General features: G+C 36.8%; 1 protein-coding gene and 1 long non-coding RNA gene across 2 annotated transcripts; both read right to left on the bottom strand.

Moving 5' to 3' along the window:
- Nucleotides 1-1,598: 1,598 nt before the first annotated feature.
- LOC127933512 (homeobox protein HMX2-like) lies at nt 1,599-3,581 on the bottom strand. Its single transcript, XM_052530550.1, has 2 exons — nt 3,170-3,581; nt 1,599-2,433 (listed from the first exon to the last, which is right to left on the bottom strand). The coding sequence occupies exons 1-2, from the start codon at nt 3,429-3,431 to the stop codon at nt 1,886-1,888; spliced, it is 810 nt and encodes a 269-aa protein (XP_052386510.1). The 5' UTR covers nt 3,432-3,581; the 3' UTR covers nt 1,599-1,885.
- Nucleotides 3,582-7,982: 4,401 nt separating this feature from the next.
- On the bottom strand, nt 7,983-11,464 carry LOC127933502 (uncharacterized). Its single transcript, XR_008147523.1, has 5 exons — nt 10,842-11,464; nt 10,150-10,426; nt 9,877-9,944; nt 9,062-9,079; nt 7,983-8,525 (listed from the first exon to the last, which is right to left on the bottom strand). It is a non-coding gene; the product is annotated as an uncharacterized LOC127933502 (long non-coding RNA).
- Between the last annotated feature and the right edge of the window lie 1,021 nt (nt 11,465-12,485).

Genomic DNA, 12,485 nt, shown 5'->3' with positions numbered 1-12,485 from the left:
ATACTTTAAAACCAAAATATTAGCTAATATATGGACACAGTCCACAGACTGCATGCAAACACAGACATCAGTATTATTAAAAATACCTTTTATAAGTATTTTGTCTCAAATGGTGCAGGGGCATGAATGTAGGCAATGCTGAAGGTTTTTTTTTTTATTATTATTATTTTTAGCACTGCTTTTGAATTAATAGACCAGTGTCAGTTCTGATATTAGAAGAATGGAAAAACATATCTCTCGATCTCTCTCTCTCTTTGTATTTCTATTGCTCTCTCACTCTCTTTGTCCCTCTCCACTTTATATATAGTGCCCATTACCTTGCTCATAAATTACATCCCAAACTGAATAACTCCTGCTTTTCGCTCTGCCTGGCAAGTTTGATGAATCCTGAGGCACAACACATCATCTCAACAAATCTGCTCCACACTGTCTTCCATCTCTTCAAACCAAATCATTTTCATTGCTGTGCTATTAAAATGTGTAATTCACACCAGCCATTTCACCAACAGATGGGTGTGTGAAGAGGAGAATGGGAGTGTATGTGAAAACACTGAAAGGATGAAATTTACACGGAAAGTCATAAGTCTATGCTCCATGTAAATAATGAGCAGTCTGACCTCTGGTCTGAGCTGTCAATCAAACAGACAGCAACAACAATGTAACTAGCAAGCTAGGAGCTTCTATTCATCCTGCCTTTAGGGAAGTCACTGATGTTTTTTTTATTTTTTATTTTTATTTTTTGATCATATAAATTACGATGTGCGATTTTTTTTCACAGAAATCTGGTCTATAAATCACAATTAAAAATAGAACAAAATCTGTTTTAAAATATCCAGCAACTATGAAAAATAGGTAGGTGTTTACTGATGTTTAAATTATAATCTAACTATATTTTAAATGTAGTGCTTCATATTTAATTGTATTTATTTGTGCGCAACAGCATTTTTCTCCAGATTCCGTTAAAAAATGTTTGTCTTTTTTAATCTGCAATCATAAATTAACATATTTCGAAATGGCATTCAAACCGTTGTCATCATGTCGGGAAAAACGTACTTATTTGTGTTGATAATGAACTTTCTCCGTGGCAGGTATAGAGAACATGGAATCAGTGCAACATGAAACCACTACACCCTTTGTAACTTGACAGCGGGAGCATCTTATCAGATTGCACCGCGAGCATTGTCATTCTTGACTGCGGTTTCTCCGAGGCCCCGCTGCGCTTTTGACGTTCCGCTTGTCTCCGAGAATGTTTGAATGCGTGTTCGTGTGACAAGCAACATGTAATTATCCCTAATTGCGAAAGCATCAACTAGGGACACTTTACATGACCCAGTGTCACTACACAAATGTTTGTCTTGAGCTGATAAACACACGAAACCGAAAGCAGTTTATATATAAAATGTGCTACTGCAGTTTTTAAGCTTGGATTACTAACGATCATTGTCTATTTAATAGACCTCTTTTCAATTAATACAGTACAGTGCAATATATTATTATTAATAATAATAATAATAATAACATTGTGTTCTTTCCAAATCATGTTTTCATTAGAGACAGGAATCGAATGATTACATTTTTTATTTCAATGTTTTCACTCCTCATAATGTGTAAGATGGTTAATCGGGGGACAGCAATGTAAATAAAAGTACAAAATAATAATTATACACATGGTGTATTTTATAGGACATGTACAGAACCGTGTTGCTTTTGTGTTTTACAAATAGACTCGTTTAAATGCTGCATAATAAGAAATATTTATTTTCACCAAATAAAGAGGTATAAATAGACATGAATTTTGTCAAACATAGTTAAATGTGTATTTTGTACGTTTTAGTGTGTGATAATGTGTATTCCTTTAACAAGGAGATTTCGTTGTGGGCAAAAGTTAATATTCAATCTTATTGTAAAGATTGTATAACGGTAAAGCTGGTAAATTACTTCCAGGGTAATACAGTGGGGTAGGAAAAGCAATGGACCTTGGAACCGGCACTCGGAGCAACGAATTTTCTCTGAAAACGAGGGGCATCCCAACCAAAGTCTGCGCCGATGCGTGCGCCATATTCGCAGCTTCCAGTTCCGCAGAGAGCTGCCGTTTCCATTTGTTCCGCCGGTTCTGAAACCACGTTTTCACTTGGGTCTCCGTTAACTGCAAGCTGGAAGCGAGACAGGCTCTCTCGGAGCTGCTCAAATAGCGTTTCATATCGAACGTGGACTCGAGCTGATAAACCTGACTCCGAGAGAAGACGGTGCGCGTTTTCTTCTTGGCGGAGCTGCTCTGTTTGTCCTGGCCATCACGTTGTCTCTCTTCAGAAACGGGAGACATTTGGCCACACGCTCGCTCCTGCTCCTCTTTGTAATCCGGTAGTATGGATGGTGTCAAATGCGGCCGGCGTTCGATCCCATTCTGCACAGGCAGAAGTCCCTTTGTGGCACCTGCATCCAATGCAACACAACAATTTCGTCAGATTGTGCAGTTAAAATGACCCTACAGTCATTTTAATAATTATATAAAGCTTTCTTCTTCCATATCAACAATATGCATAACTAATGTGTGAATTCAATAAATGGCTGCAAACACGTTTATTTTTAGTGTGGCACAAAAAGTGCTTTGAATAATCGTCCGTCATCAAATTCACTCGATGTTATTTTTTTATTTTTTTTTATTAGGCTAAACAAAGCCATTACTCGATGCTTTACACAAGAGTTCATTAAATTTGAACTCTGACTGTTTGATCGACTGTTGAAAGGTTACAAGTGCCCTGTTAAATAAACAATACAGTATGACTAGTACTGGTGCACGGTATTAATTAAATCGTGTTACATTTAACGCTCAATTGACGAAATGCAGCGTTGTCTCTGAAAGCCGGCATAATCAATTAGCAGACTGGATTAAATTCGGTTAATTATTTGACCTTTCCCATGTTCACTGAGGCGCGATATGTTGGATAAAAACACTACTGGGTTTTTTTCTAGCGGTTGCAATTGGGACAACATTACAAAACAGTCACAATATTGACAAAAACAGTTTATGTTTTATACTGGCTGCTTCTGAAGTGAGACGTTTCATAAAAGTGAATTTCTTACTAAACATCATGACATCAGAACATGGTCTATATTGACCTAACGATTGTCTCATAATAATAAAGAAATTGGCGGTATCGTCACTTACTGAGGCAGAAGTTCAGAGGCTGATGCTGGTTGCAGGACTCTGGTACACCGGGCTCAGAGCAGTAGCAGTCGCCCGAGTCCTCTCCGGCGCTGCAGTCGTCCTCCGATGACACGGACAGCGTCCGCTTCCTCGGCTGCGATTTGGGGCTGTCCTTTCCAGCCGACCGGACTCCCTCGTTGGAGGTGCCCAGAATAGACTGGATCGTGAAGCTTGAAATGGGTGCAGGCGAGCACTTGCTTCCGCTGTCCTCCGAATTATTCATTGTCGCCTCATAACAGTTCAAAATGTTCTAAAAATGACACAATGCCAACGCAGTAATAAGTTCCTCTAAACATAGGTTTGTTTTTCTTCTAATTTAAAAATGGTTTGGGAAGTTGTTGGGACGGTAAAAAAAAAAAAAAAAAAAACTTGTTTATCGTGGGCTCAAAAGTGTTCGAATGCATTCCTCTCCACTTCCACGCGCTCTGGTCTCAAGGCGGGTGGAACGTGCCCTCATTTGCATGTAGGTAAGACCGGCGCTGGCCAATCACGCGCTCAAAGCGCGCCCGGATATTTCAAATTTTATAAATATTGAGTTAGTCAGTGGCTTACAAGAAGTGCAGAGCGCTCGAAGGAGTGCCTAATAAAAAAAATAAAAAAATTAAAGTTTAGTTAGTTTTTTTAGTTTTAACTTGAAAAGAATGAAAAATGCATCTGTGCAAATCTGTTCTTTGGCTAACTGTAAGTTTCTTTATTATATAGCTATGGAAAACAATCTTATGTTTGATAGATGTATAATTTTATTGTAAAATATCATAAATAATAAATGTAAAAAAGCATGCATTTACGCATTTATATTATATTTAGCAATAGGCTACATTTACTCTAGATTATTATTTAAAAAAAACACACAAGTTAAAAAGTGTCACCTTTTCAGGGAAATTTTTTTTGGGAAAGGGACATTCTCTGAATTCCCTGCGCGAACCGTCATATTTGTTTAGTTTTTATTTATTTATTTTTATTTATATGCTTGTTATCAGTAATGCACATTTAAGCATTTTATGTTAATTATACTTTACTGGTGTTTTATTGAGCACAGATGCTGGAGAGACCCATTTTGAAAAGAGATAAATAAATAAAGTGGCATTCCATTGTTGTGCTACATTTTGCTGTAACAAATGTAATACAAAGAGTTTAAATATGTTGGTATATTAAAATTATATAATTAAAGGACACACAGAGTTAGGAAATGTAAAATATACTGACCAAAACGTCTTCTCATATAGAGCATCTGTGTATTTTGCGCAACAAAATTCATAACTGCCGTTTATTCCACTGTAAATTTACCCCAAATGGTTAACATTGCACTTTTCGCGGTCTAGTTGTAGGATCGTCAACATTATTTTGTCATTTTCCCTCGCAACTTGACTACTTGACGGACGTTTGCCTGCAGAATATCACTGTATAACGAGAAATTACAACCAACATTTTAATAGCTTTCTGTAAACTACGGGATGGATAATTATTCATTGTCATATGTGCCTCTGGTTTTCCGCTTTGATAAATTGATATTATTATTGCTTCTAATTTAAGTAATTTCCTGCTACTGCTATATCGACGTAATATTTTTGTATAGGCCTACTGGATAACGTATAGAGGTATAGAAATTAGTCTATTATAATTTATTGATACAAGACTTCGACTTGTATTGGATGCTCAAGTGAACAGGCCTCTGCAATTCAAACAAATGTAACATTTAACTTTAATATAACGCTTGTTTGTCAAAAGATTGTCACAATATTTGACCGTGCAATTGAGAGCTTAACTGATCCAGAAGCATTTTTTAAACACATTTCACTGTAGACTGTGGTCCTCACACAAAAGCCCACTGCGCAGATGACCGTGCTGTTGATCCATAGAAGTGTCAAGCACGAGCAATCTCAAGCACATATAGTTCTCAAGTAGCCTACATGCGTACAACAATAACCAACCTCATAATCACAAGTCATCTGAATCCATGGTTTAGTTCAAAATCATATATCTTATTAAACAGTCGTTTTAAATTCCACTAGTCGTGTGCTATAAATGGCAAATTGATAAAATAATCCAACACGCAGTCTAGGAGCTAATAATGGATCCTGTCTAATTTTTCTTGAAAATAATAAACTCATTCCACGTCCATTATCTCCGTTTAAGAATTAATTTGATCATTATGGTGGGCTAATCTACTGCTCTACGGGCCGGCTGGAGCGGGCAGGACCCTGTTTAATTGATTGACTAATTGATTGGGGGTGTGCGATCGCCCCACCCCTGACTCGTGTCTCGAGGGCAGCTGTGGCTCTGCCACATTAGCTCTCGTTAGCGTTTTCTAAAGGCTGGCGACACTTAACAAATGCTCTGGCTTTGTCGTGGTGACAGATCGCGGACACCTAATGGAGCAGAGGGAGCCGGGGTTGAGCGATCCCGACTACACAATTCAAAGGTCGGCAGTGATGCCCTGCACACATGGGTCTCCCAACCACAGACTAACTGTGCCATACCAATGAAAAACAGTTACATTTTGGTTTAAAATAATTAATAGCAATTATATTTATTATTTTTGTAATGAAAATCTATAGGCCTATACCCCCCCCCCCCCCCCCCCCCACACACACACACACAAAAAAACAATGAAATAAATAAAATCTAATATAGGCTATATGGAGAAAAAAACTTCAGTCAAGAACTTAGAGCCATAACTATAAAAATGGTGCTTGTTGAATTAACCACTAAAGAACCTTAATTTTGAAGAGTGTCTGATTAAAGTAGATTAAAGCTAGAACGTAAACATATCAATGGGTTTGAGTTTGATCTAGTAAGCCACTGGAAGTAGGACACGTGCACTAGTTTGCACACGATGATGGAAACGATGTGGTTGAACTGTCACAATCTGCAACTCTGTTTGGAACGGTTGTTAAAGAGACCTATTGTGAGCGACCATATGCCCACACATATAGCCATTTAGTGCGTAAAATATGAGGGTCTAGTTCACAGCGGCCCTACGATTTATGGCACATTCACATAAGGCGTGAAATCCGCAATGATCGTTAAAGAGCCGCTTTTATACGCTGCGCCTGTCAGCCGAGGCTGGATGGCTTAAAGGCCGTTTAGACATATTAAACAAAAACAAAAGGCTACACCAGAAATGTAGGCCTCTCACAGTATTATATATTCTACGTGTTTGCGGAGGAGGGAGTGGTATTGTCACAACTTTTTGAAGGCTGTTTAAATTGATGAGCGCGTTTGAGTGTGTGTGTGTTATCAAGATGCGTTTAATCCCAAAAGTTGTATTTCTGTTATTGATTATGAGCAATATTATCCCGATGTGTATGTTTTCCCAAACATACACATCGAGCTCTGAAAAAAAAAAATTTCCGTTAGAAAGACAGATGAAGTCATGGGCGCATTTGATCTGAAAATCAAGCTTCGATAAATATTAAACAAAGGGCCCCTTTACACGTGTGTATTATGATATATGGCATGTCCAACTTTAAGATAAGGAAATTACCAGAGAAAATGATATCAATAAATTTTCTAAGTATAAACACTGATTATGTTTCGATTTTCATTCAAGATTTGGAGGCTGGTCTTTTCCTCAAATGGTTTTGCAGAGAGAGAGAGAGAGAGAGAGAGAGAGAGAGAGAGAGCAGGCGGGAAGCTCAAGCCCTGAAGGTGTACAATTTATGTAATCTACGACTGGGAAATGAATTGGGTAATTTATTGGAAAACAGAAAGTCAAGAAGATTGGATCAGTATAGTTCAACCAAGGGCTTCTATTCATCAAGATCCAATTAACAACCTAACCATTGAGTCTTAATGGGTTTTCAATCTACTGCTCTGATATACTCATCAATCCCTGAGGGAGAAATTAAGCGAATCGACTGCCCCTCGGCGTTGTGGTGTCATTCCTCTCCGAAACTATATGTCAAATTAAAAACACAATTAAAATGTAAACTGTTTCAATCAGAGGCTGCCCCGCAACCTATGTTTCACTTAATATAACTTTGATGGAAATCGGATGCTCGCTTTCAATCACAAAGGCAAATAGACAAGGTAGGTCAAGAAAAGAAGAGATCCTTCTCCCTGAAAAACACCAAAACATTTTGAGAAAGTAATAAGCAAAGATAGGTATGGAAGCTCCCTCTCTAGCGTTATACACACTATTGAGTTCACGTTCTCGTTGTGTATTGTGGGTAAATGTGCTTTGCAGAGCTCTGAAAAACATTTTCCCTACACAGTGAAAGATAATTCAATAGGGCAGATTATAGTCCATTTTGTCATTTCATCCTGTGACGCAGTGAACTGCTATCCTTTCCGTTCGAAAATGTGAGGTCGGCTAACTAAACATTGTGTTTGATCGAAATTGTTAAATCATCGTTCCGTCCGTTTTGAATAGCCAGGCTTTGATAAGCTGACAGTCCCGTCATATTCACAAAGAAAACACTATTACGCAAACAGGAATAATTACAGCCAGAAAGAGATGACTTCTGAACAAATTATGTGAGGGGATTGTTTAAATGCACTTTTGTTCAAAGTTTTGTTCTTCTAGTTCTGTCTTCTAATGTGCAAAGAGTAGGCTATTTTATCTGTTTACCCCACCTTCTTCTTTGCATAAAGATATTGTCACATGGTAATTATCGAGTTATAGGCTACATATTTTTTTCTGTTTATGACAGTGGATGAAGGTCATCAGTAAGCCAATAGGAAAAAAGAACTGTTAACAATGCCCTTGATTTGAAACAATATTTTACAGACGTTACCCGATCAATAGGCTACTCGACAGGCGATACCCAGATAGCAAACAGTCATTGAAACTATGCTGAATCAACATCCCGTTGTCAACATTAAGTCATTGAATCAACATCGAACTCTGATGTTGATCCAACATCATTTTGCACCCTGATTTAATATTGAAACAATGTTGAAATTCTGTCCATAGATCAACGGAATTTCAATGGTATTTCAATTATCAGGAATATTGAAACAATGTTGAAATTTCAACTGAACTAAGGATCAACGTGATTTCAATGGAATTTCAATCATTTTTAAATGTTAATTTTAAATGTAATGCCATAAATTAAATAGCCTGCTTTATCTACAGCCAGGATGTTAAAAATTAATAGAACATTTAAAATCTTGTATAAAACACAGAACACACCACACTATTTAAAATCAAATTCCTGTTTATTAGCCTCTACTCTTTATTTACACTTCATTGTCATCTGATGCCTGCATAAGTTGTCGTCCAGTCCCTCCTGCCCGGTCTGGCCCATAGCGCAGACACTTTTGGGTGAAAATTGGGTGATGGTAGCTGTCCCCATCTGCTGAGTAAGAGCATCTAAAACAGAAGATAAAATCACAATGCAAAACAAATTTAGCATTTAAGTTAAACAGAACATATATTTGAACAAATTCAATAGCCTAGGCCTATGATTTTTCAATGATCGGATAAGGCAATAAGTCCTCGTGTTGAAGGCTAGATCATATTTCCCCTATATTCAAAGCACTTTTCAAAACTGCCTGTTCATGGATGTATTCGAATTAAAGGGAGGCAAAAAGGATTAGCTTGCAGTGACCTCTTTCATAAGGAAAATGTATGAGGCCAATTGACTCAAAAATGTTTATGTTTATTATTTTATTGGTTCAGAAGTAGTTGTTAACACCACAAATTTAATATAAATAACTGGATACTAATTAAATAGTTAATGTAGATTAGAGTTACCATAGACAAAAGATGTTTTGACAAAATAATCATAGACAAAAACCGTTGCATTCAGTTTTTGATGAGGTTTTGGGCTGGAAAACCAATTGCAAGTGGTGCAAGTTGTTTGCAGAAATAAAATAAAATGAAATCAAAAATATTGTTTTGCTTACTTGGTGTGCAATAGTGATCTGTAAAAGAACAGAAAAGACAAAAATTTCTGTTAAAAACAGCAATTAAAATTCACAATCATACAGTGTGACTGTACTTTATACATATGTACTCAGGTAACCAATCTGTTATTAAAAATATAAAAACAAAGAATATAAACAACATAATATACAAATTAAATATACAGTGGTTGATTCTTTTCAGCTACAGTTGATGTAATAGTAGCATTCAAGAAATAAATGTAAAATATAAAAAACGAAATACACTTTAATGTAGGCCTATAAAATATACAATTCTCATTAAAGCTAATGAATTACGCCCCATTAACTGGACTCCCCCGGCCTCTCAGATCACCATACATGTTAAAGGGATTTTAATGCTAAAATATGCTATTTTTTATGCTGCACTTTCTTCCTATAGTGAATATCAAGCTACAATATATATGTTTGTCAGCTCAAATGTTTCAGTGGTAGAACTTTTGCCTGGCGTGTCAGAGGTCCGGGTTTGGGTATTAAAATGAAGTACAATAGTTGTGCAAGTACAATGCTGTATCACTTGTGACGCAAACATCCAAAAGCAAATGAAAGCCGATGAGTACAACTGATGAGTAGTTTACACTTTATAGATTAGGGGGTGCAGAAAGCTTTGTAAATTATTTATAATGTTTATTGAGATAATAGTACAATGTTGACATTTCAATGATTTATAAGTGATTAATAATATATTAACTAGTAACTATTAACCATTAAGGATTTTGTTTGACTCAGTTGCTTACTGAAGGCCCTGACTGAAACCCCAGGGTACTCAGGGTACTCACTGTCTGACAGCAGGTTCACTCAGACTCTGCTCATCATCACTGAAGAGTCCAGGAACAAAACAAGCAATCTGACACAGAGACAACAATATTTACTCTGCAGTTCCAGGTTCATTAGAAGGAAACAAGATAAAGCAGAGGTAAAATGCAGATAAAAGACAGAATAATATATATAACAACAATAATAACATATGTAATATACAAATTCTACTACTAATAATATAATCTTAAAATAACAGAATCTATATTTTTAATTTTAGGTTGAGTGTGACTTACGTTTTGATGTCAGGGACTCCTTAAAATTGGTGAAATATATTCTGAAAAAGGCATATTAATGTATTTCATGAGCTTATTTTCATGAGTTCACCTGCATTTCTAAGTCAGTATCTCCCTTCAGCAACATTTCTGAAGGGAGATACTGACTTAGAAATACAGATTTACTGAAGAAGCTCATGAAATACATTAATATGCCTTTTTCAGAATATATTTCACCAATTTTCTTTTCAAAAATCTTGGAGTTTCACTTTGTTCTGTATAGTTTATTTCTGTCCTCCTGAAATCACAGAACAATTTGTATTAATATCTGTTTATCATGAAATATAAACACTCATGTGAACTTGTTTTCAGCCGATTAACGTTACACTCTCAGTGTAAGTGACGTCATCGATTCAGTAAATCAGCCTTTTCCAAAAAAAACACTGACAAATCACCAGCAAAACAACATTCACAGAGCCATCATAATATCTCATACACACACGAATGTTTGATGAAAAGCCCAGAGTTTCATCAACAAGAGCTCAAAATTAGCCTAACGTTACCTGAAAACTGCTAAGACGCTAACGGACTTTTTCGAAGACATTAAACCATTTCTATAAAATAAATTTAATTGAAACATATCAATAACAAGTAAGAAACTTGTCAGAAACATTTGTATATCATATCTGTGTGATTTTAGCGACTAAACTTACCTAAAACAGCGTAAACCGCAGCAAGAGACGGAGATTACTGCTTGCCAGTAACGGTTTTTGTGTTGACGCCCCGTTTCCATGGCAACTCTGCTCCCCGCTCGCGCAGAACTCAGCGCACACACAGCATTCACACAAACAAACATCTCGAGTTAAAACATTACATTTATAATGTACAGCCTCATTCAATAATCACTCACTATAGAGACGGATTCTTTCTGGCAGCCTGTAAAAGAGTGAAAAACACGACGAAAAAGCAGTCAGGACTTCTCTTTAATAAACTGCTTTTACATTTTCCCTCCGAGAAACTGCTGGAAACTCAAGGCTTTAACATTAATTTACCGTGACCGTTGTCTAAACAAGTTAACGGTAACATTATTTGAAAATGAGCCAGTCTCTTCAGCTGCCCACAGACTGTATAAAAACACACCGCGTGCCTGTGCTGTCTGGATTCATATCGAACATTAAGCAAGCTTACCTGTACGCTTGTGCCAAGGGTCCAGAAATGAGCTGTGTCCGGTGCAGTACGTTGGGTATACCACCCGTTGATCTCCCGGTCAACCAAAAATCGATGGATTTTCAATCATATTTCCCGGTCAACTATATTTCGATGCATTTTCTATCATATTTCCCGGTCAACTATATTCGATGACTTTTCAACAGCATCATTTCTCTGTCCAATATAAATCAATTACTTTTCAACACATTCAGGGATCACCCGGTAACCAAATATCAATGCTTAATCAATCATAAAGATAACTATGGATCAATGTTGTTCCAATATTGTTGCCATCAACATTAATAACATCAGGTTTTCATCGATATGATAATGTTGATTCAACATTTATTTTGCATTGAAATTTCAATATCAACCATAATGATGATTCAGATGGAAAAACAATGTTTATTCAATGTTGGCTTGCTGTCTGGGTAATGCCTCTGCGATCTATTAATTCAGCGTAATGGGCTCGCGCTGAGCTTGCATTATATTATATGTCAATAAAGGAGTTATGATTATTAGACGGCGGTATTTGTGCTCTTGGTTGAGTGCTCAGACCGTACGCAGAGTTGATTTCGACTTTACAGAGGAAGAGTGCAATAGGAAGAACAGTAGCCTACTTGTCAATGAGTCTGACTGACCCATATTAAAATTCTCTCGACACTGGTCCCTGTTTAAGCGTGTAGTTCTGCATGTTGACTGAAGAACTTCTGTAATTGTTGTGACAAACTATGCTATTCGGCTTCATTTAATTCATAAAAATTAGTTAATCTGAGCATTTTAGACGGATCGTTACTTTTTTTTTTTTTTCACTCAAGGCTATATAAAGCCATATAGACTTGAGTGGAAAAGTAGGCTTAATGTTTGTAGCTACAGCTAAATGGGTCGTTTTTAAATTTCTGCACGCATTTTACAGCACCAGCAGTAAACTCATTACTTACGTTTTTGACCACGCTTTTACACCTAAAATACAACGCATAACAAATGAGCACGGTTTTTACTATTCCTTCTCTATCTCTCTCAATCATACAGGCACACACTCTCTCTCTCTCACACACACACTCTCTCCCTCACACAAACTCTTAATGCAATTCCGCCAGCTCTCACCGATAATTATACGGTCTTATTGACAACGCAATTTTGCAAAT

This window comes from Carassius gibelio, chromosome A17, assembly GCF_023724105.1.
Source record: "Carassius gibelio isolate Cgi1373 ecotype wild population from Czech Republic chromosome A17, carGib1.2-hapl.c, whole genome shotgun sequence".
Taxonomy (NCBI): Eukaryota; Metazoa; Chordata; class Actinopteri; order Cypriniformes; family Cyprinidae; genus Carassius; species Carassius gibelio.
Note: the sequence above shows the minus strand (reverse complement) of the source record. Positions and strands in the feature narration are given on the sequence as shown.

What these genes read in the sequence shown, in the direction of transcription:
- LOC127933512 (XM_052530550.1), bottom strand. Translation starts at nt 3,431, where the DNA reads ATGAATAATTCGGAGGACAGCGGAAGCAAGTGCTCGCCTGCACCCATT. An exon ending in GCCTCTGAACTTCTGCCTCA is followed by an intron (nt 2,434 to 3,169) that starts GTAAGTGACGAT and finishes CATTGGATGCAG; the next exon opens with GTGCCACAAAGGGACTTCTG.